Source organism: Cimex lectularius, unplaced genomic scaffold, assembly GCF_000648675.2.
Source record: "Cimex lectularius strain Harlan isolate CLEC.00 unplaced genomic scaffold, Clec_2.1 scaffold61, whole genome shotgun sequence".
Taxonomy (NCBI): domain Eukaryota; kingdom Metazoa; phylum Arthropoda; class Insecta; order Hemiptera; family Cimicidae; genus Cimex; species Cimex lectularius.
The window spans coordinates 604568-629924 of record NW_019392650.1 but is presented as its reverse complement, the minus strand read 5'-3'; the positions used below and the strand labels follow the sequence as shown (position 1 = coordinate 629924).

At 32.1% G+C, this 25357-nt stretch overlaps 1 protein-coding gene across 2 annotated transcripts; it reads right to left on the bottom strand.

Annotated features, from left to right (window-relative positions):
* Nucleotides 1-858: 858 nt before the first annotated feature.
* Nucleotides 859-25179, bottom strand: LOC106660951. 2 transcript variants are annotated; one of them, XM_014384028.1, is made up of 4 exons: nt 25080-25179; nt 10366-10444; nt 9823-9914; nt 859-1485 (listed from the first exon to the last, which is right to left on the bottom strand). In XM_014384028.1, exons 1-4 carry the CDS (start codon nt 25132-25134, stop codon nt 1280-1282), a joined length of 432 nt encoding a protein of 143 aa, XP_014239514.1. In that variant the 5' UTR covers nt 25135-25179; the 3' UTR covers nt 859-1279. The 2 variants fall into 2 exon arrangements, with proteins under 2 accessions (XP_014239514.1, XP_014239515.1); XM_014384029.1 differs by having other exon boundaries at nt 9823-9911.
* Between the last annotated feature and the right edge of the window lie 178 nt (nt 25180-25357).

The following is a 25357-nucleotide window of genomic DNA, read 5'->3' as shown; positions in this document are numbered from 1 at the left end:
CGCTCCTCATGATTTTAACAAATTATCGAATAACTGATCACTAAAAAACATAAAAATTATAAACAATTAAATACAAGTTTACAAACAAAAAAGTATTGTCGCAAATAGTTTGGGAGATGACCATTCCCCTTCATCAAGTAGCCACTTCCTTATTATTAATAACAAAAACAATTAAAACATCTAAAATATTTTAAATGATACAATTAATGTATTATGTTTTTAATTGGTACTATTGTTGAATCAGAACGCTTATTCAGTGATTTATAATTTTATGTAAAGTGGAGCTGAGATGAATCGATTAGTTACCACACTTTACATAAAATTATAACTCACTGATACAATTAATCATATTCAAACATTCCACCCACTTGTGGTAAACGCCTCGTACATTCATTCCTCATTTTCACTATTCTGAAAACCAATGATTTTTCTATTTTAACTAACTCTAAACTGTTTTTACTTATTTAAAAACTATTTATTTAAGACAACTTTTATACTTTTTGGCAGGTAATACAAAAAAATAGCATATACTGCGTAATATACAAAATAGCTAGAAAAGCCATAAACAAAACAATCATATAAATATAAGTTAATCTAGCATAAACCAAAAACAGTTTATTTGGAAAAGATTTACTTGGAAATAAAGTCAAAATTTGGGAATGAATGATTTAAAAAAGTAAGTTTAAAAGTAAAATATGTTTTTACTACAACAAAAAGAATTACAGAAATTATTTTTACAAAAATAAAGAGTTTTACACAATTTACCTGACCAAGCCTGATAATTAAATTACATGTTGCTAAAAATTTTATTTACATAATTTGGACGGAAAACCTGATAATTGTTGAGTTTTTTTGGGGGGGGGGGTATTAGGGTTGTTATGATCTTATGTACATAGATTATATAGATTTGGATTTACCTCCCACAAAGAAACAGTTGTATGCAGAAAAAATATCGCTAGGACATATAAAGCTAAAGTTTATATTTTTTTAAGCTTACAAAAACAAAATTTCAATACAGTAAATAAAATATGACTGAAAAACCTTTGGGTAGTGTGATTGAAAAATATGATTAAGAATACAAACATTGGTAAAGGTAAAACCCAAAAATAACATTACAGGAAAAAGAAGTTAGTCCAAATTGTAAACTTATATATTGATGCTATACGTCAATAGTAACAAATTAATATACAAACATTGCAGACTCATTAAAAAAAAAAAATTATCTGCTACAAATGACAGGCAATTAAGAAATATCTTTTTTCCCTCACAGGCGATTATCCTACAAGTACTTTGAGACTAAAAGAGTCACAGGGAAGATAAGAAGTGTTGAGAAGATGGTTGAAGCACTGTTGCAGCTATCTTCGTCGCAGTAGGAGCATGATTCAACCCTGATATGTGGGCCGAGTAAGTGTTGTGAGCACGGACTTTCACCTTCATTTACCCAAGTGCATGATCTTACTGTTACCAAGTTATCATCATTGGAACCTAAAATAATATTCAACAAACATATTAAAAACATTATTTAGAAATATATTTGGATATGCAGGAACCTCAATCCATTGTGTACCAACTATAGTAAGAAATAGGAGAACATTTCTTTTTTTTATTTTATTTAATTATATGAGTTATTTAATAGGTTTTTTTACCTATTAAAGATAATTTATAGAGTACTTGCTTAACAGGTAATAATTAGCCAGTTTCCTCCTAGTAGTATTGCTATACTGGTTACTCGCCTATGGATAAGAAGATCAGGATGATCAAGAATGACCTATGTCCTATAATTTTTTAAAAGAATAATAATCATCATAAGGATGATAAGTTGCTATTCTTTGTAGACATTGTTTTTGTTTTATAAATCTGCAGTGTTTCCCCCCCCCCACCATTGTGACCAGGGATTTGACCGTTGTGATGTATAACCAATACACCAGGCTTTTGTTTATTTTCCAGCCAATATAATAGTAACTTAGGTTTGTACCCGTTCTTTGCATTGTCATTTCAATGACTCTTTATGAGCTTGTTATACAGCAACAGAACACTCCTTTATCTTCTAATGATTTGTCTTTATGCTCTACCAGTTGTTCAGGGCTGGCAAGTATACATTGTGTCTTTTATGTTATGACTTCACTAGTCACCTATGTTCTTTGTTCCAATATTACTCCTTGTATCTTCATTTTTTGAAAATTGTTTTGCTAGGTATATTTCTTTGAGTTCCTTTGAGTGTAAGAAGTCTGTCAAAGTGTTTGACTGATTTCCATACATCAAGGAGGGCCTTTGTTTTTTTAAATTTATTCATTTGTTATTTAGTATTTATTTAATCGACAAGATGTTTATAAGAAAACTTTCATTTTTTTATATTTTCCATTTTTTTATTTGGCAAACAACCCCAGATAATTTTATGTAAGTATTTTTCTTTTATAGTTCAACTTTTATGTTATCCATTTCAAGTGCTTATTTTACTTGATTATTCAATTTTGAAGTTTTAAGGGGGAAGTTCTAACAAGATGATAATTAATTTCTTACATATATATCACATTTACAAATTACATTTTCTCTAGCCTGAAAAGGTGCACCGTTGAGATAAAGCAGATTTTTGATTTTGAATAACCACCTTAACCCGACCAATGACAAACCTTTAGACCTGTCCTTAGTTAGGTTAAACATATTAAAATCTAGGTAAAGTTCCTTATAGAATAAAAAACACAAGGTTGATCTGACTTGTTCACGAAATTCCTCACTGAAATTCACAGTTTTGTTATAATTTCCTTAAACAGCAAAGACCACTCATTCATGTTATTTATAGAAAATGATGTAATTTGTTCATTATGCAATGACCATGTTAAAGAAGACATAGGGCATTTTATTGCAAAATGCACTATCCTATTGGAGATTTGACTTCTGCATCTAAATTTTGTTAAATTGAATAAGACACAGCTTATTGACTTGTTGCTTAATGATTACAAAAATTTAATCAAGGATGCGCGCCATGCTTGGCACTATCGCCAAGAGTTAATATTAGAATTTAATTTTTGAATATTTTAAAGCCTTTTCATTCCAAATTGCTGGCCCAAATAATTTATAAATCTATACTTATTGTAAATTAAACAACGAACAAAATTATGGTTTATAAAGTTTGTTAGTAATTAATGTAATTATTAAAAATTAAATTATTAATTATAATATTTATTTAATGATCAATTTTTTCTTTTTTTATATCTTTTTTTATTGTTTTATTTTGTTCTTTTTTCTCTGTGCCGACCTAAAATTTAAGTCAAATGTAAATCAACCTCCAGCAGACGGATCCCCATGCCGTGCCATTTATAACTTTTCTTTTTTTTGCAATAAAATTTATATTATTATTATATATCACATTTGGCAAAATTATAATTTAGATTGTCGAATAAATCAAGCAACTTAAGTTGTTATTAGTTCAGGAATAATAGGGTGCCTCTTTTCATACACCATGCAGTATCACAAACAATATAATTCAACATTAAGAAAACCCTTAATTAAAGACAGCCAAAAGATTAACTGTAATTAACTACATAGAAATGAATAAAAAAGAAAAGCAGCTGAAAGCTCATTAAAAAACCCAAGAAATGTAAAGGAAATTGGAAAACAATTAGGAGAAGATAAGGAAAAAGGTTGTACAGAAGAAGCAAAATAAAATTAACAAAGCTTGATGAGGGGACTGGAAAAAACTTAGGAGCTGAAAATGAATTAACAAATAAAAATATAAAAATCAACTGATTAAAGTTTATTTTAAAAAACCTTGAAAAATAAAGGAAATTAGAAAACAACCAAAGAAAGGGAGAAGAAAAAATATACATATAGTAGATATGAATAGGAGAAATCTATGTACAAAATAAAATTAACAAAGCCCGATGAGGGGACCGGTAGAAATTAGGAATATGCTATTTGTAATTAAAAAATATAAAAATCAACTGGTTGAAAGTGGTAAGAGGAAAAATGAAAACTAAGAAGGATAAATAAAAAATACAAAGAAAGGGAAAAGAGAAAAAAGAAAGATAAATAAATTGTAGTCAAGAACAGGTCAAACCAATAAAATTAACAAAACCTGATGTGAGGAAAGAAATTAGTACACAAAAATGCATTATCCAATAAAAATATAAAAATCATCTAGTTAAAAGTTCATTTAAAAACTAAGAAGGAAAAAGAAAAAATATAAAGAAAAGTTTAAGAGAAAGAAGAAAGATAAATAAATTATAGACAAGAACAGATCAAACCAATAAATTTAACAAAACCTGAAGAGGGGAAGGGAAGGAAATTAGCACTTGAAAATGCAATAGCCAATAAAAATATAAAAATCATCTAATTAAAATTCATTTAACAAACCAAGAAACACAAAGGAAATTAGAAAACAACCAAAGAAAGGGAGAAGAGAAAGACAAATTATACACATCTTAGATACAAACAGGAGAAATCCACAATATACAATTAACATAGCCTGACGAAGAGAAAGAAAAGAATAAATAAAATTTTACTCGACTACATTGATATTGGTTATTGTATTTTGACCATTTTCCATGTTTTTCAACCACTAACATGAACCTGATTGAAAGCTCATTAATAACAACCCAACGACCATAAATTAAATTAGAAAACACCCTAAGAAAAGGAGTAGAGAAAGAAGAAAGGGTTATACATTGTAGACAAGAACTAAAGAAACCAACAAGATAATATTAACAAAACCTGATAAGGGGACTGAAAGAAAATTAGGACTCAAAACACCATCAGTAAATAAAAAAAAAGTCAAGTGGTTGAAACTTCATTTAAAAAAAAACATGAAACATAAAGGAAATTAGAAAACACCCTAAGAGAAAGAAGAAAGGGTTATACATCTAGACAAGAACATGAGAAATCAACATGACAAAATTTATAAAATTTTATGAAGGGATTAGAAAAAAAGTAAAAACGGTAAAAAAGTAAATAAAAATATAAAAAGATAACTGGTGGAAAGTTTATTTAAAAAAAATAAGAACCAAGAAACAAAGAAAATAGAAAACAACCGTAAAGAGGATAATATAAAGAAGAAAGGCATGTACAACATAGACAAGAACGGAAAAGGCAACAAGATAAAACTAACATTTTCTGATGAGTAGAAAGAAATAAGAAAAACGAAATTGTAATGGACTAATTGAATTCCGACCATGTTTTCGCATAATTTCACAATATGTAATCCCAGTGTCTCTATTTTTATTCCTTACAAAGAATGACTTCATTTATGATAAAGGTCGGCCTCAGAGAAACAACATATCCAGGTAAAACAAAAACAAAAAATTAACGAGGATTTCAAAAAGGCCGTCATTGTCTTCTGGGATGACTCAGATAGACGCACCTCTTTTCGGGCACGGCGTAAATATCAATTGGACAATAATGAGATTCTGTTTGAAGACAAATGTTTCCCAACTCTCCACCAACACATGTTCCAACAACTAGGGCACTAATGTGAAGGCTGAAAAAGATGACTTATCGTCAAAATGAACTGCCGGGTTATGTTTCGTAACTGCGTTTAAGATGGCATCACAGCGGTTTGTCTCTTCCAAAAACCGCTGACAACTTTGTAAAACTATTGCAAAAACTGTACCTCTTATATAAGAGATGTTACTCTTAAATCAAAGATTTATTCATAATTGTTGAGAATCCCTAATCAAAAACTAAACTAGAAACAGAAACAGTTTGATACCAATATAAAAAAAAGTACAATGGACAGCAACACTTTTTCTTAAAGATGTTAAGGCCAGCTAATAGTGATAACGTTTTTTTAATACATCATTATTTTTTACGATGTGCTGATATGAATTTTTACGATTACTGCAATGAAAGTAATGAACTTTCTAGAAATAATGAATGATGGAGTGAGTGCGGTGTTCAATCCTTTTTTTTTTTTAAAGATAGTTCCTATTCACAGTAAGGGTGACCTTACTGTGAGTAGGAACTATCTTTTTTAAAAAAAGGAATGAACTTTCTCTTATTCAATCTTGTGTAAATGGTGTAAATTTGGTAGTTGTTCCTGTCCCAGTTATCTATTGACATGTCTTTCGCTTTATAAACTATTTAATAGATGTCCCTCCTGTGTGATCTAGATAGCCTCGGGTCAGCTCGCCATTTCTCTTCTTCCTACTAATTTACTCAGCCTGTCCGCACTAATTACCGTGGCGTCTACGTCAATCTTAATATCCTTAATAAGGGTAGAGCTACTTTCAAGTGTTGTCATTCTTATATATTTTCCATAGGCCACATAGTTTCTTTGTCATTTCCTCCGGTGCCGTCATCGAGACAATTCGATTGTCAAATTGTCAAAAGGCATTCGGTAATATTTTGTAATCCACCGCATTTTCAGTGGAAAAGATTTATTGCGGTCTTGCTCATTCTTCGCCGCACACCGTGGCATGGCGCTCATTCTCAACATGCGTAAAATCGATCCGGCCTTCGCGGTCTGCCACAGTGGCCGATATCTTCACTTCAATATAACTATTGAAAAATATTAGCTATTTCTGAAATGTAAACAGGGTAAAAAAGTCGTTATTTTTAAAAAATCATGGCCACTCTTTATAGCCGATGAAATCTCGATAGATAAGTACTTCAGCCAAACTTCTTTAGTCCTTTTTTCATCTCAATTAGAATTATTACTTTAATTTCTTGGCAAGGAAATTCAATAAAGACAAGAAAGGCAAGATAAGCGTGGCAGAGACATCCTTTGATCAAAGTGCCGATAACAGTTCAATTAGCACAAGACCATCCAGCTAGATTACATACGCATATAGTACGCGACATATTATGTTGTCGTCCTTATCTAACTTATAAATATAATAAACTATTGTTTTACTACAATAGACCATTTTATTAGTGAAATCTATTCCCGAAGAAATATAAGTTTGGGTGAGTATTAAAATTTTCAATTGTGCATCTAAAAAGGCTTTTAAGTTAGCAAATCTGACGGTTCAATAATTGAAAAAGATGGTTTTACTCACAAACCGTTTAAAAAGTTGTACATCTCGTTCTGACAAATTCGTTTATAGAGCTGTTCTATTAATTTAGCTCGTTCTTTAGCGGGAATAATCATAAATAAATTGGTAACGTCAAATGACACTAAAACCCAAACATTAGATAAATTTATTTAATTTAAACTTAGGCAACACCGAAATTAGGTTTGATCTTAATTCAATTAATTAAGGTTTTTAGTTGAGATAAAAAAGGCAGGGTCACGAGGGGGATTCGAACCCACGATCTTCGGCTAGATACGCCGCTGCTCTACTACTTGAGCTATCGTCACTTCGATCCACTCGGCCACTAAGTGGTAGAGCAGCGGCGTATCTAGCCAAAGATCGTGGGTTCGAATCCCGCTCGTGACCCTGCCTTTTTTTATCTCAACTAAAAACCTTAATTAATTGAAAGATATTAACTGGTCAAGCGGACCACGAAAACTAGTGAATTTGATCTTAATGTTGAGTTTAATGTGTGGTGATTAGTGACCGTTAATCGATAATTATTCAGAAATCGTGAGATGTGGTCTGGTGTGATGTAGGTTTCAGAAAAACATTTTCTTTATCGTGCCAACGTTTCGATCTTTATTGAGATCATCTTCAGGGCCTTGTGTTGTCTGCATTTCANTTTTCTTTATCGTGCCAACGTTTCGATCTTTATTGAGATCATCTTCAGGGCTCAAAGTGTTTGTCTTCTGTGTAATTGTGCCATTCTTGCGTGTCATGTTGACAGGTCACTCACGAAAGACAAACACTTTGAGCCCTGGAGATGATCTCAATAAAAGATCGAAACGTTGGCACGATAAAGAAAATGTTTTTCTGAAACCTACATCACACCAGACCACATCTCACGATTTCTGAATAATTGTTGATTCTAATTTTTTTTGTCTATAGTTGTTTGTGGCATGGAGAATTATAAAATGACACTACTGGTCTTATTGGTTTATTTTCTTTTGGCTTTACCTTATAAAATTTGCGTTTTCGAGTTTGTTAACTTCTTAATGATCATTAAAAAAAAATAGTTGAAAGTTTTTATTTCTTTACAAACATTGTTTACAAACTGTTCAACTTTAAGAATGCATTTTTGGTGCTCAATATTAGCTTTACTATCTCCCTTATTGGCTTTTAATATAACGTTGCTGTTACTTTTTATTTTTTTAGCACTGACCTAATTGTCTGTGGGATGTTCAATTTTTTCTTTAGATTTATCAAGTCTGGTTTTAGAACTTCTGCGCATTTATTATTTATATTTGTTTTTCTATTACTACAAACAAGCGTTGAACCGAGAGATAGTAATTTCGTTTTGTGTTAGTAGTTTAGTCATGTTTTTGGAACAAACTTTTAACCTGTATTTAATACATTGTTTTCCTCTTGGTTAAGTTGGTTACCTCTGTGTTAAGTGTGTCTTTATGAGTATTATTAAGTTTGGAACTTGGTAGTTTTTAAGTTTTTTTGGTAGTTCTTTCAAGTTTTTAATATTCGAACTTATCCTTATCTTTAATTTAGGAAGAAAATATTTCTGGGTGAAGTTTAATTTCAACCATTGTGAATTGAACCAGATTTATTTGTTGAACTGATGAAAATCTTAACTTGTAATAAAGTTTTAATAATTTTTTACTACCTGATTAAAAAAAGGCTGATAGTGTTAAAAATTTGACTAGCAACTATTCTTTTAATTATATATTCACTCCACCATAGCCATTTTTATTAATCTGATGGTTTTTTTAACGTCGCACAAATGTTAGTATTCTATTTGGCAAGACTTTATTTTTTCTTTTGTAATTAAGTAATCTTGTTTCCTTGGCTGAATATATCAGAAATAACCTAACTTCTAATTAGAAAAGAAAATCCCAAGAAAAAAAGGCAGGAATCGAACCCAGGATCATCGCCTGCGCAAATATAAGAAAGGATGGCTAGGGTTTTTTGTATTATTAAGTAATAGAGTTGTTTTTAAGACAATTAAGCCGTGGAATCATGCCGGCCGTGGCACGTAAGAAACAAAAACAGCAAATTTAGAAGGAAGCTCGACATCCGTTCAGATCTTTTTACAGATCTTTAAGAAACTGTCCTTACGTCGACAAATTATCTTTGTGAGTCTTAAGGGCATTACAAGGCCGTAATAAACGATGATTCTTTTTGATAAAATATTTTAGGATTGATGTATAAAAAGCAGACCTTATTTGGATTTTCAGTTCTTAACTGGGTTGGTTTATTTGTCGATTTTTAGTTCGATTAGAGTTAGTTGAAAGGGAAGGGGTTAATAAATGATCTTTTTGTTTAATTAGATCCGGCTTCTTTTGTTGGGCTATTAAGGGTTAAGAGAAGACCAAAGTGGACAATTGGTTAGGAACACGAGACAAAACATAAGAAGAGCCCTATTCGGACGGGAGGAAACTACTTTTTAACCACCCACACGGCTCATCGGGTTAATTTTCATCGCCTTCCGGTCAGTTTGTCTAGGGACCCAGGGGGTTGTTTGCTCCTTTGGATTTTTTTCTAATAACCAACGGTATCGAAAATGAGCGGATGGCCGGTCCTGCTTTTATTCAACGGCCAAACAATGAGCAATGCATAAGGGACACGTTTCTCATGGTACATTGACGGATATTCACAAAAGGAGGAAAAGCGGAAAAAGTACGCCAGGAAAGTTGGAAATTACTGGCACAAAAGGGAAACAATCTAGAAAGCTTTTTTATCCAGATTTTTTAACATTGTTAAAATAAGAGAAAATACTTTCCAATATAGAAAATCCTAAATTTCTAACTTTTGCTTTAATCAAATCGGATCAAAGGTTCCACATATTCAAAATATGACTTACCGCCGTAAGACTTGAATTTCCTGCAGAAAGGTATTTTCCCAGAGTAAGACGAAGGGGCTTTCGATCGGTCGCAATCGGTTAGTACAAACCTGCTGAAACATATTGAAGCTTATAACAGACATTTGTATAAAAAATATTTTATTGTTGTATAACTTTTCGGAAGAATTCCGCAACAACGTGTTTTTGAGAAAGACAAGATTGGCGGAATTGTCAGCCCACACAAAGTACATTTACGACGTAGCGTGTTTTAAATTAAAGGTTCAATTGAAATATTTACAGAAAACGAGCTAAGAGGCAAGTTTCGTGCCATGTTTCATGATCACGTTTGAGAATGATATGAAAATATGAGCAAAATTCCTGTTTAAGACGAGACGAGTTCATTTAAAAAGGACAACCACCCTTTAAAACAAAAATAGCAAATAAGTAAAACAAGAACAGCAAAAACTATCTTATTCGAACACTATTGGTATTTACTATATTACATTATTCATCAAGCTATTATTTTAAAATGCACAACAAATTATAAAATGAAATAAAAATTACGAGTGTGCTCTTTTGGTGAAAGGATCACTGCACGTCGACTCCCGGTCACTCGAACAGACGTAGCAATGAAGACTCATTCCTGAAAACATAAAAATTAAAAATCATTACAAAACTTTGGAAGTCAAAGTTAATAAAAGAATTAGACAAATCGAGTGATTATATACATTTAATTTTTGCCAGTGATTGTTCAGTGGACGGGGAGGATTATTTTGAAGGGTGCGGGATGAAAGGTGTCTGACTGTTCATGTGACTCGGATAATTGTTTGTGAAACTTCTAATTTTTGGCTATCTAAACGGCATATTAGATATTTAGGTCATAGTGAATTGATAAGATTGGTTACATCGAAAGTATTATCGACGATGGTTCGGAGGATTTTGGATTGTACGGATTGGATACGTTGGAGGGTGGAAGGTATGTCCAAATGGGTCACAGAATCGTGATATTAATCAGGCATTTGTTTTGAAGTTTTTGATCGTTTGTTAAAAAGTGTTAGAAGCGTCTGACTTTTTAAAAATATTGAACAACACACTCACTCCTCCATTTACCATTTCTAGAAGCGTCTGTTGTTATTGACTTTTAAATTGCGTGTGTTCCAAGTGGACTCTACATTAGAGATGGATATATGTCCAGAGCAATAGAGAGGAATCACTGATGACTTGAAAGCATATGCTTGTCAAGTAGGATTTTAGGATCATGTTGCAGTCCCGGGTGCCATGCCCGTTCGAAAGCTTCCTTCGAAAAAAGAATTCAACGGAGCAGCACTCTTCTAGCTCAATAGCTGTAGCTATGTCTACTACTCGATGGCACTGCTAAGTAATAGAATGAGGTTACAACCCAAAATGGTAGTCAGGGATAAGATTGCGGAAATGCAGGATGGAGAGAATGTGCAATTCTCCTCAGATTTTGCTAATTATAAGCAAGGACTGTACGATAGGAAAATGGATGCTATGAGGTTTTTAGACTTCAGAATCATACGTTTATTAATTTGTTTATTTACACCTGTGCGTGGAACTACTCAATAGTAGGGTCTCCTGTGTAATCACTCTGTCACATAAGCGGTCGCGAGATATAGTTTTCAAATTAAAGAAACTTGGGTGTTTTTAGCCGTTGGCTAAGAAACTGAAAGACAGCAGTTGTGATGCAACAAATGTGTTTTTTCATGGTAATAAAAAGGCTAAAGACTAAATCGTATTTAATATTGCCTATCCAACATTTCCTTCCATCTCTTTCCTTTATCGAGGAACGAAAATATGTTCCAGACAATTAACACTGATTATGAGAATTCTACACAAAGACAATAGTTTTTTTTCCGGGCTGAGACATATTGAAACAACGTTTGATCCTGTGTACAGAAAACTCCACATCTTAGACCGCCATGAAGTGCTTAACACCGATTTCTACGGAGTTTTTCACGCGATTTGTCCAATTCATAAACGGGGTGACTTTTCTTTTACGAGCTTCGAAACGGCGCTGGGCAGAAATAATCTGATTTTCCTTCGCATGGTTATCGTCGCCGTTTCATTGTTCCTTTTTTTAGTTATTTATTGCTTTCCTATTGAGTCATAGCTTCTGAACAAGCACGTTTACTGCAAGACTTACAAACGCGTAACGAGAAATATAACAAAGCGACGCCTGGCAAGACTGTGTAAAAAAGGCAAATATATGTAAATGTGTGCAATCTTTTTTTTATATTTTTTACTTAAAAAAGAAGGTCATGTTAGGTTATGTTGTCGTATTGTAATTGGCATCGTAGCTAAGTATATTTATATATTTAAGAAAAAAATGCAAAGTTGTCAATAACCAATGGTGTATCATGGTGACTCCTTATCACCTGGTACTTGCCATTTGTTCTGATTTTTCACAAATTATCCTAGTTCTAACAGAGAACTTATATTATTGTATTAATTTAGACGTGAATATACTATTTAAACATTTTTTTATAGAGAAAATTCCCCCCTCCCATCACCATTAAATGCATGCCTCTTTTGAAATTCTCTTTTTAGCCTACTTAGATTTTTTTGCCAATTGAACACTAGGATAATATAATAACGTCTAATATTTTTCAACCTTGTAACACTCACGAAGTTTAACTTCGTGAATGTTACAGTTAAAAAAAAACACTGATTAATCAAAAATGTGTAATTTGCCCTACGTTTCGAGCCTATATGGGTCCTTTTTCAAGGCACAGGACATTTAAGTTATGGTTGTAAATGATATATCAATATGTCATGGATCAATTTTTTCCTTTAAAAAAAAAAAAAATTAAAAAGGCGGAGGACTTAACACTTTGAAATCATAAAATAGCATTGGAATTTTCAAAAAATGGTTTTGAACATTGACACAATTTTAGTAGATTTTTTAAAGCTTATGTATTTATTTTTTGCTACTTCGCTCCGTGGGTCTGGCACAAAATAATTATTATGTATCCTATTTCTTATTTGATATATATTTGATATCTTTATTTTCGTGTTTTATCAAAGTAGGTTAAAATATTTCTTTTTTGAACAAGAAACAAGGTTGATATTCGTTTTGTGCACCTGAACACGCAATTTTGAGAAAAAATGTGTCAAGTTGTTTGTTTTTCACGTGCTTTCGATTTTTTCGAAAACCACAAAAATTATAATAACTTTGAAACTACTTCACCATTATACACTAAACTTTATGAGAATTTAAAACTTTATAATCTACTTGTAATGTCATAAATCTTGCTTTCGTATCTAAATTGAACCTGAGATATAAAATGAAATGTTAGATGTGGTTTGGTTGAATTTATCCTTATTTTTTCACTTATAATGACATACAACATTAGATTTAAAAAATTGAAATACATGTACAACAAAGGCAGAAAAACAAATTAAAAAAATAACGCAAAAAATTTTTTTTTCTGTTCCTGAACGCTTCGGCAAGAATGCTTAGGCATGTCTAATATTTTTCGACCTATTGTCATCAAAAAATATTTAATTTAAATTGGTGATCCTACTTAGCCGATAACTTTGAAACCACATCACTGATCTACAGGAAGCTTTAAAGGGTTAAACTTTATTTAGAAGTAAATATTAGAAGTATATATTAGAAGATTATAAAATATACGTGGTGGCACAAACCCAACCTCCGTTATTAAATTAGAACTACGGATATAAAATAAAACGTTTGAGATGTTTTGTTGATTTCTTCCTTATTTTTCTCACTTAGATTGACATACCATCTAAACATTGTTGACATATTCTGAAAGGAGAGAAATTCAACTTTTGTACGGATATAACAAGAACGAATTTGAATAAAATCCAGAGCTGTTATGAATTTTTAAGTGGAACACCGAACATTGGCCATAAAAAATTGCCCCCCTTAGTGAATTCAGCCAAAAAATCCAGTTTTTTATTCCGATGAAAATTCGTATTTAAGCCCTTTAAAGAGTGCTTAAAAAGAATCCGAATCGTTACTTGAAATAAACACACACAACAAATTCAGAACACCATATTTTAAAAAAAATGTAAATTATGTTTAACTTTTTGCTTGGCTCCTAGGACAAGAACGCTCAGACACGTGTCTAATATATTTTCGAGCGATTATCACTAAAAAAGGTTTAATTGAAATCGATGAAATTTTTGGTTGGGGGAAGGTATTAAATTTTAATTATTTATCCAAACTTATAACTCGGCAATTTTGTGGTTCAAATTGAATGGAGGGATCAGCTAAGTAAACATTGCTCCCAAAAAAGTTATACTACAATACAAAACGAATCTCTAACGCTACCCTCTTTTTTGAAATATGACAGCTACAACATCGATTTTAAAACTGCATCTAGAGGATTATTTTTCATGAACTCAAAGCTTGTGTCTTTTGACTAAAAACGCTCTGAGAGTTGTGTGAGAAAGAAAATACAGTTTGACTTTTAAACAAGTCACTAAGCTATAGATTATATATTGTATTTTGAGCTCATAAAGAGAAATGTGGTCTCTATAATTTAACATTTTTTAAATCTTCATCAATATTATTGGGGAAAACAAAAATAAAACTCGTTTTTTTACAAATTTAAAATGAGTCATTATATTTTACACTGATAACAATTGAAATTATTTTAAAGTAAAATTACAATATTATAAAAACAAATAAATCTACTAGGCTGAAATTACTATACTAGTAGTAAAAACTTACGATATTTCTTCACGCTAAGATTACTTGGATTTTAAGCCGTTAATAATATAAAACATCCACCAGAGACAGAACTAACAAAGATATTGCCGACAACGCACACCACCCTTTAAGACCTTACAAAAGAGACTTGAAATTAAGAGATCGCACAACACAGCCCCAAACAGAATATATATATTGTATGAATACATATTGTACTTTGTCTCAACCACACACACGACGACATACCATAATTGTTCTTAATAAACACTGCTTCACACAAAGTACAAAGTTTTAATCTTGGAAAGTGTGCACTTTGAACCAGTAAAAATTACAACTAAAACATGGTGAATAGTTGTAATGATAATGGGTGTCAATTTTCTTCTGGGGAGAAAATTATTTATGCCCCTTGAACAAATTGGAAAAAAAGGCCAATTTATTTTGGAGGCTGAGACCAATCGGTATGGCACTTGTATTGGCAGAAGAGAAAAAAAACGGAAAAAACACTGTTGATTATTCTCCGGTGAAAATCCAAAAACGTCCCTAGGATCAAAATGGAAAGTGGCGTTAAACAATTCCTATTAAAGATTTTTTTAACAACCGGTAAAATTGGATTTTCTTTACTTTTCTTACTTTTTTCTTGTTGTTGTCATGGCTGTTAACGCTCATTACGGTTCCGTAACCGAGGTTCCGGCTAATTGTGACACCTTAAAACCCGGAAATATATTTTTAAATTGATTTATTTAATGTATTACTTCAATATAGGTAAAAGAACGAAAAGATAAATGGTTATGTATATATATGTGTGTGAATAAGGGTGAACACTGGGAGTGTCGCGGGTCACCGATCAAATCCCCATCAAACTTCAAAGAATTCTTTGTTGTAGTGTACACTCACGGTCATCCTCAGGAAACTTAAAAAATTAAATAGTTTTAAACGATTTTTCTAATCGAGGGACAAGTCACAGTGTGTTTAGTGATGCGTAGGATGGAAATCCGGTGTAAACAGTTTCGTGTTTCCTTCCTCCTTGAAATCTCCGCAGAATTGCGATCTTGAGGCCGATTCTGAGTGAGCGAAGGCTGTTTACACGCTTTTTAAACGACCTATTTGTCAAGTAGAAATGAAACTAGCACGGCTGTGAACGATTTAAGCTGCCAATTACAGTAATCCCGCCAGAAAATGTCCACCATATAAATTGCGCAATTTTTCAAAAATTCATGAGGTATGCCTTTAAAAGCTGGAAATGTTATACGATAAATGAAAAACTAGTTTTCACAAGGTCAATCGTTGTTTGTGTTAATTATGTGAATTTTTTGGTTAGTTTCGCTTTTCAATCTCGCTATTAGCAAGATTGCGAAAACAGGAAGGTCAAATATCAAATACTTCGATCCCCTATCCCTCTGTTCCTTTATTAAAAAAAAAATTAAGTTTATTTATTTAAAATTTTATATTATTTTAAGGTAATATATAAAACAGAAAAGTTTACTTGCCGACAAGCCGCATGGCTAAGATGAAAGAAGGTACTCCTAAGAATTCCTAATTTTTAAAAAAATTGTATCTATCCTTTACCGATTTCAATTTTAAAAAATCATCTTTCATAAAAAACCACCTACTGTAAGAATATGCAACATAAAACATAAGGATGTATTTGAAAAAAAAGTTGATTGAGATATCCTGTATATCTGCGGTATAAAAAAAAAATGTTTTAAAATAAAAAAAGATACCTTACAAAAAATAAAGGGGTTAAAATTTAAATTTTTTTTATATATTGCTTTGTTTGTAATAAAATTGGCTGGTCTGTATGTAAAGACAGGGAGGAAAACAAACAAGTTTTAATAAAAATCTACAAAAAAATTATACGCTAGTATGAAAACCGTTAGAATATTTTTCTTTTCTTTTTGGTTTTTATAAAAATCTTCATTTATAGAAAAAATCTGCCTTGCATGAGGACTTAACGCCGAACAATTCTTTATATGTGCATTTTCAATTTTTCCTAGTGTCTTGTTTCTCGCGTAGCAAATTTGACGTAGGCTGAAAAAATGAATTCAGTTTATTTATACATTCTTGACGATTGAGAATAGAAAGTTTGACATTAACATTTTTAAATTGTTTTATTTTAAACATGTAATTTTTAAGATTAATTTGTCATTTAAATTGGTTTATGTTAGAAAACAGTTTCATGTGAGTTTTTAAATAAAAAAGTAAATACGTTATTTTTATTTATTTTGGCGTTTCGGGAATTTACATCCATCATCAGAATATATATATTTTTTATAAAAAGACATAACTATACCATTGATATTCATATTTTACAACATAAAACAAATAATTAATTAAGGCTTTTAGTTGAGATGAAAAAAAGTTAATGGTACGAGCGGGATTCGAACCCACGATCTTCGGCTAGATACGCCGCTGCTCTACCACTTGCGCTATCGTGATCTCGATCCACTCGGACACCAACTTCCTATGTCAACCCCACCTGATGAGTTTTCGGCGTATCTAGGGATCATGGGCTCGAATCTCGCTCGTACCATTAACTTTTTTTCATCTCAACTAAAAACCTTAATTAATTGTAATGTATGAATTGGTCAAGCGGACCACGAAATTAGTGAATAAAACAAATAGTTTTTAATAAAATGTTGTATAACATGAATTTCAATGGTTTATTTGTCTTTTATAAAAAAATATTAGTGCTTATCATGAGTGTAAATTCCCGCACGTATAAATAAATGTTAATAAGTATACATAAAATTATAATAATAAGTATATTTACTTTTTATATACATAAAAAATGTAAATGTTTTCTAACATAAACTAAAAATTTAATAAAATGTTTTACATCTTGACACACTACGTGTGAAAATCAGTAGTAAAACAATGACTTTTTAATATCTGGCTCCTTCTCTTTTTCTCAAACGCGGAGTATACGTTTTTTTGACCCAAAGCTGTAAATAAGTCAGCCTAATATACTTAAGTACGGGTTTGCCCGGACTTTCGTCGTGGGCCGTTTTTTTCAAATCATAAATCTGCGTTAGTGCATATCCCGAATGTGGAAATTCGTCATTATGCGACTCCGTTACGAGCTCGTAACCGAGACCACCCATATCTGGGTCTCCGACAACGGTCCTTCTTAAATAAAGAACTGGCCGTGCGGGTGGCTGGGGCTGAAACGGCGGAAAACCGTGTCCATCTACGTGACCGTTCCAATCCCGGGTTAACTGCCGAAGGATGTCGGAAAAGAAAAACCGTGCCTCTTCTTCGGAGAAATCTCCAAACTTGATAAACGCCCAATCTAACAGTGCAATAATTCGAATTTATACATTAGGGAAAAGTATTTAAAAAAATTAAATAATTATTTTAATTTATAAAAATTCTTTATTAATAAACGTTTGCTTCCTTGACTTCACACTCTTATACAATGAGTAATGGACTTAAAAAGAGGCTTCCTGGGCTCAGCTTTGAGAGTAATACGACGATCACACGAGTAAACTATTACAGACATGGGACATTACGATTTTTCTCTGATTAAAAAAAAATATAACGCAAAATTATCTTTTAGAAATGTAAAAAGGGAAAAACAATAACTGAAATGTAGGTACTAGAAGAAACAAATGGTTACAAGGAACGAAAGTTTTAAATCGTTTGTGATATTTTTGCATAGATAGACAGTCAAACAGGCAGTTAAGAACGCAGAAACACAGGCAGATAAGTTGATTACTTGGCTAATATTTATGACAGAAAGATAGGGGTAGATTTTAGGTATATACCCAGTGGTATACATTTACAAATCTGACTACTATGGATAATTAGGTAGGTAGAAAGCCAGATAAATTGTTCATTGTTAGATAAGCGTATACTTAAGTTAAGGAAGATTGATAATTAAGCACACGGAAAAAGTTTAGTAAGATATATTTCATAGGTATAACAAGGAAGAATCCAACCAAATGCTATCAGGACATGGAAACTTCGCAAGCTATCTCCATAAACTTAATAAAAGAGACAGCCCTTTATGCTCCGTTTGCAGCACTGAAGAAGACGCCGAACATAAACTCTTCAGCAGTACTAAATTCAATGCAGAAAGAGAACGTTTGCGAAAGACCATCACCTCAGCAGAATGGCGGCCTAATCTCCATAAACTAGTCTGTGATACCAAATCATTTGCAGCACTAAAAGACTTTGTCTCACCTACGCTTAAATGAACAAGTCCCTTTTTATTCTGCTTACTAAGTCCTAAATATTGTTGTTATTGTTAGAGTTTTATTACCGTTATTTATTTATTGAATAATTAAATAGGTTTAGGTTTAGGGTTCTGGGCTGTTTTCCTCTTCTTAGTAAGTAATTTTTTAGATAATATAAATATATAGAAAAGAAAATCACGAAAATGTAAATATTCAAGGGGAAATCAGCAAGAGAAGACCTTTTGTTTTAGGTTTTCAAAATGAAAATATTGTCCCTTCGAAAACCGGCCAGCGGTCTCGCCTGAAGGAAAGATCGTTGAGAAGTAATTTTATCCCATTTATTTGAAGTCCCTCATAAATTCGATTAACTTAAAGCGTTTGTCCGCCGGTATGGGGTCTTCCTCAGGTACGGCGGGGTGGTTGAAAGGGAAAAAAAGTTATAACAAGGATATATATTAATTGTTGTTAATTAACAAACACAAAACAAACATGTTGACAGGTGGGCCTTTGTATTGATAGATAGGAAAAGATAAATGGAGAAATAAACTTCATCAGTAAGCGTCTTAAGACTTGTGCCATTGGGTGAACTTAGCTTTATGACTTCCTGTTACTATAGACCTATTTGCCAGTTTAAAAGAACAATGTTGGGAAATGATGGTACAGGCTAGTATCGCTGGATTTACATTATAACCAAGTGTCTTAAGATTAATGCAATGGCGTAAACTTACCTTTATGACTTCCTTTAAGGGACTATAGACCTATTTGCCGCTATAAAAGAAAAATGCGGTATGTATAGAATGAGGGGACTGGTTTTACATTATAGCCAAATATCTTCCTTGAAACATCCGTAAGAACCATCTCTTATCTAATGCCATACTTAGCATCGGACTTCTTGTAACCCACAAAAGACCTATTTACGAGTTTAAAAGGAATGTAGTTTGGACAAAATGATGGTTCTGCCAAGTCTAGTTGGTTTCACCTTATACTCAAGTGTCTTCCTTAAAACATCCCCATTACGAGTCCCAGGACAAATGCCATGGCATAAACTCAATTTTATGGCTTCTTGTAACAGACCGTAGGCCTATTTACGAGTTTAAAGTGACGAATGCAGGTTGGACAAACTTGTCTAAACAAGATTTTCAGCCAAGCTATTTCCTTAAAACAATTACAAACCGACTTTTTCGAGATGTCATACAATTGGTTCTAAATCACCCAGGGTTTTTTGTTTTTGTCGCGAGGGAAAATATACAACACCTACGCTCCAAAAAGTCCAGCTTAATTGAAGAAGAAGGCGGATAATTAAGTAAATAATTGGCCCGTATGAAGAGTACCTCGTTGTTCCCTGTGCTTACTCATGGAAGTTGGGTCAAGTGGGTTAACTCGTCCTAACGATAGCCTTTGTTAGACTCCTACATTACGTCAAACATGGCTTTTAGTTAGGAAACTATGCTTGAAAATTAGAGTACGAAAAATTATGTTTTGATTGAGAAAGAGGTCTAAAAGGCGAGACGGTAAAGCCTCTCGAGTTGTATAAGCATCCTATACAAACTAAGAACACAGTTTTTAATAACGCACAATGCACCACCGTATTCTTGTTAAAACAACTTGTTTTTCTTCTTTTTCTTTCTCCTATATTCAATACAAATTTATAATAAATAGCTAGTAGACTTTGAAAAGGGAATCTAATGCATAATTCAATTGGACATATACGTTGTAACTTACAAGTTAAATAATTTAATGAGAAAATTCTGATAAACAAATAAGCTATGTAAATAAGAAGCTATATATATTTTGAAAAAACATTGTTGGATTCTTGTCGTCGCTATGATTATTTTCAAGGAAATCATTATTTTAGGAAAACATAGTAAAATTGCATGTTAAAATATTTTACCAATCATAGAATCGATGGAATATTACTCCAATCATCTATTCCCATTGGAATAAAACTATAAAACTTAAAACTAAATTACAAAATAAAGTTTTATATAAACTGAAAAAATAAAAAAAAACGTCTTAAAAATAACATGAACAACAACTGTCGAGTTTGTTAGTTCGTTTCGCATTTTATTTTTTATTTCATTTTTTTTTAACAGCTATATATTGTTCTAAATAAAGTTATTTACAATAAACTAATAAATCATGATAATTTTATTTACGAGTAGCATTCAATAAATAACAAATAACAGAAGTTTCGATCTATATATTACGTAGAACTGTGTACAATGTTTTTAATTTATGTTCACTGAGGCATGGCATATTACAGCCGAACTTCTTTCAATAACCTAATTTTCGATCTACATATTTGAAAATATTCGTCAAATACATTAATTTAACTAACATATATTTCTTTTTTCAAACTATTCTATGGTTTTACAAACAGTTAACCCAATATGTGAAAATCATCTATTGAATTTTAACCAAAAAAGTGCATTTTGATTTAAAAAGATATCTTTTTTTAAAAGAGAGTTTATTTGGGTCCTCAGGAAACAGTAGTCAAAAGATAATGCAAGTCTAAACTTTTATACAACTGTTTCTTATAAAAAGAAAAGTTTTTCAAATTTTAAAGTTTTTTTTTCAATAATCTTAAAATAAAAGATTAGATATATTTTGCAGAAGACGATCATCTTCAGTCGATTAAGAATAGGCCATGCGAGGTTAACCCACAGAGATACTTTTGGGCCAAAATATGTGTATCTGTATGTGTCCGGCATGTAGAGAAAGGTTGTTCGACGTGCTCCAATTGAAGGGTGTCATTCCCTGGCTCCTCTTTGAGAGCGTGTAAGAATGCCAGACCAGGGCTTTTTTTTAATGAATACAGCACTTGGTAGGTATATACGTTTCGTGTCTATTTTTGTGTACATTGAAATTCGTATATATTAGCATGAATGTGTAGTAATGTAGTAGTAATAATGTTGTGGAATATCAAACACTCCTTGAGTAAGCTAATTAGCTAAATTCTGAACATATGTGTAAGTGCAGTTGAGCTTATACATATAAATCATTCAATCATATTTTGACCTGTTTTAAAATATCCATGTATTGGGTTGTCCGGAAAATAATGCAGGATTTTAAGTTTTCATTAAAAAAAATCTATATAAAATATTCTGTTTACGTTTACAGGATTACTCATTTGTATGAATGTCAACACTTATTAATCCTCTTCCAAATGATATTGTTTGTTTACCTCTGTAGCATTCCGCTACTTGGAAATAATTCAGTCATCCTTATAATGTCAAAGCGAGAATTTCGTACGATTTTCTTTTACGAGTTTAAACTCGGCCGAAGCGGAGCCCAAACGGCTAGAAACATTAACCAAGTCTGGGGCGAGGGTTGTGTTAATGAGTGCACTGTGCAAAGGTGGTTTAAAAAATTTCGGGAGGGAGATTTCAGCCTTGAAGATGAAGAAGGTCGTGGAAGGCCTTCCTCTCTTAATGATGATGTTCTGCGATCAGTGGTGGAAGAAAACCCCAAAACAACTGTTCGAGAACTTGCAGAGCAACTCAAAGTCAGTAAAACGACCGTCGCTGACCACCTCAAGGCGATTGGAAAAGTGAAAAAACTCGAAAATTGGGTTCCACACTCATTAAACGATCGCCAAAAAATCAGCGCTTTGATGTTTGTGCATCACTTCTTTGTCGAAACAAAAATGACCCATTTCTGGCCAGAATTGTTACATGTGACGAAAAGTGGATTCTCTACGATAACACTAGACGTTCTGGACAGTGGCTCGACAAAGGAGAAGCTCCAAAGCCCCCAACTCATCAAAAAAAGGTAATGGTTACGGTATGGTGGGCTTCATTTGGTTTAATACACTACAGCTTCTTAAATCCTGGCGAAACCATCAATGCTGAATCATACTGTAACCAAATTAATACCATGCATCAGAAATTGGCAGTAATGAAGCCCTCTTTGGTCAATCGGAAAGGGCCCATTTTGTTGCATGACAACGCTCGACCACATGTGTCACGTGTAACGTCACAAAAATTATTGGAGCTTGGCTATGAAACTTTGCCTCACCCACCCTACTCTCCGGACCTCTCGCCTACTGACTACCATTTTTTTAGACACCTGGACCACTACTTACAACACATAATATTCAAAAATCAAACGGAACTGGAAAATGCATTTATTGACTTTATCAATTCTAAAAATTCTGAATTCTACTCAGACGGAATTAATAAGTTACCAACACGTTGGGAGAAATGTATTGAGAGTATGGGAAATTATTTTGATTAAAGAACATTGCTTTAAAGTAACTAGTTTCTTTTTTTTTGTTTAATACCAAAATCCTGCATTATTTTCCGGACAACCCAATAGATAATAACTCGAAAATTTTTTCTGTATTCATTTCAGTCATTACAACCAAATTCCTCGTTTGTATGTTTGTTCAATTGAAGAAGGTACAACGAAATTTTACTATGTTCAAATGCCAATAAAGATTGAAAAGAAAGTAAAGGTGATTTTGAAAAAAATAGAATATGGATCGTTGTCGTTGATTTGTCTCGTCCCCTTTGTGCCAACCAACAAAAAAGGAAAAAATGTAGACCTTATTTTTGGACACAAAAGTCAATATAAAATCTCAACACGACATACAACAATGACACATCTACACAGAAACACACACGTTGAGCCCTGAAGATGATCTCAATGAAGATCGAAACGTTGGCACTATAAAGAAAATGTTTTTCTAAACCTACATAGCACCAAACCGCATCTCACGATATCGATCTCTAAATAATTATTAATTAACGATCACTAAATACCACACATTTCCTTTTTTACTTCGAAAGGCTTAAAGTTTTATGTTTTCACATGACATTTTTGCTATTAAACAATTTTAAAAAGATGTATTATTTTATTTTTACAAATTTATTTTGGTCATTAAAATTTAGAACATTAAGGAATAGGTTTAAACAATGGTCCATGATGAACTAATTAACTATGACAGTTCTTCATTTTTGAATAATTTCCTCGTTGTATTATTAAGCTTAAATTACCATCGTATTTTATTTTATTCCTTACATAAAATTCCATGGAAATGAAACACTTCTTATACATTGACCTATGAATTACTGCTACTGATAATTGATTATTCATCAAGTTTTGGCTTATTACCATAAAGTTAGACAATTTTCGATGTTCAAGAAAAAACAGGGCAATTGTTGTGTGGATAAGTTTTCAACAAACTATTAAAATTCACTGAAACTTATTTTTAATAATTCATAAATGTTCTATTTAATTTAAAAGCTTCATCATTTGGTAATATAGTCAAACGTAGCTTAATTTTAGTAGACAAACATACATAAATTTGTAAACATTTAAATCATCTGTTAAAACAAACCCCTACATTAAAAAAACAGGCCTAACAAATGGCAATAAAAATTACATCCAAAAATTAAATCCAAAATAAAAAATACTCGATGGGTGTCATTACTTGGCTTCATATAGCGAGCATGTGGTATGCCACTCTATATGAGAATTTAGCTTGAGCACGGCAGCAAGTATTTGGGTCCCCTGCGAATAATTCAACATCCCAGCAAAATTAACCGAAACGTTTTTTAAAAACAAATATTCATTAGTGTTATATTTAATTTAAAAGATTTAGCACTTGATAGTAGTCAAACGTAGCAAAATTTTAGTATATAACCATGATACGTGAATTTATAAATATTTAAATAATATCCGTCTAAACTTGAAACATTTTAAAAACCCACATCTTCGAAAACAGGACAAACAAATGACAATAAAAATTATCGATAAGGAAAAATAATTCATGCCATTTTGTGGCTCCTTATAGAGAGGGTGTAGGAATGCCCCCCCCCCATATGAGAATTGAACTTCAGAACGGCAGCAAGTGTTTGGGTCCCCTGTGAATAAGTCATCAACATCTTACAAAAATTAAGCGAAACGTTTTTAAAAATAAGTATTCATAAGTGTTTAATTTAATTTAAAAGATTTAGCATTTGATAATTGTTAAACCTAGTATTAATTTAGTAGATAATCATATGAATTTATAATTATTTAAGTAAAAGTTAAAAACAACCCTCATGTTCAAAAACAGGCCTAACAAATAATACAATAACAATAATGAAAAATAATTAAAGGGTGTCATTTGGTGGCTCCATACCAGGTGTAAGAATGCTACCGATATGCGAATTGTGCATGAGCTTTTTTAAAAAATTATTTAAAAAAACATAATATTATTATTATTGACATGGTTGTCGTGAAGATTTCAAATATCTTGCTGTCGAATAATAAAAATTGTTTAAATTAATCCTCTTTGCCTTCAAAATAAAATCGTTTTTTGACTTTGATGTACAAACCATCAATGATTCAATATATAACATACAAACCTTTTAGGTAGATTGTTAATTAATTTTTTTAAATTCAACTGTTTTGGTTACCTTGTTGTACGTAGAGAGCGAGAAGGGAGAAAAGAACAAGTGTTGCACGAGCCATGGCGATGTACTGAATGATACTTTTGGAAAGAAGAGGCGCGCTCAAGAGCTGGTGTGCCCCCTCTTAGTACTGATTTACCGAAGGTTAAAAGGAACGCCAGTCAACTCAATGTCTTTTTTAATCAATTGCTAATCTCATCGTTCATTAACAATTTTTGATCTTTACAATAACTGGGTCAAAAATCCCAAGGAAAAAAATCAATTAGAGGATTTTCTTACAAATC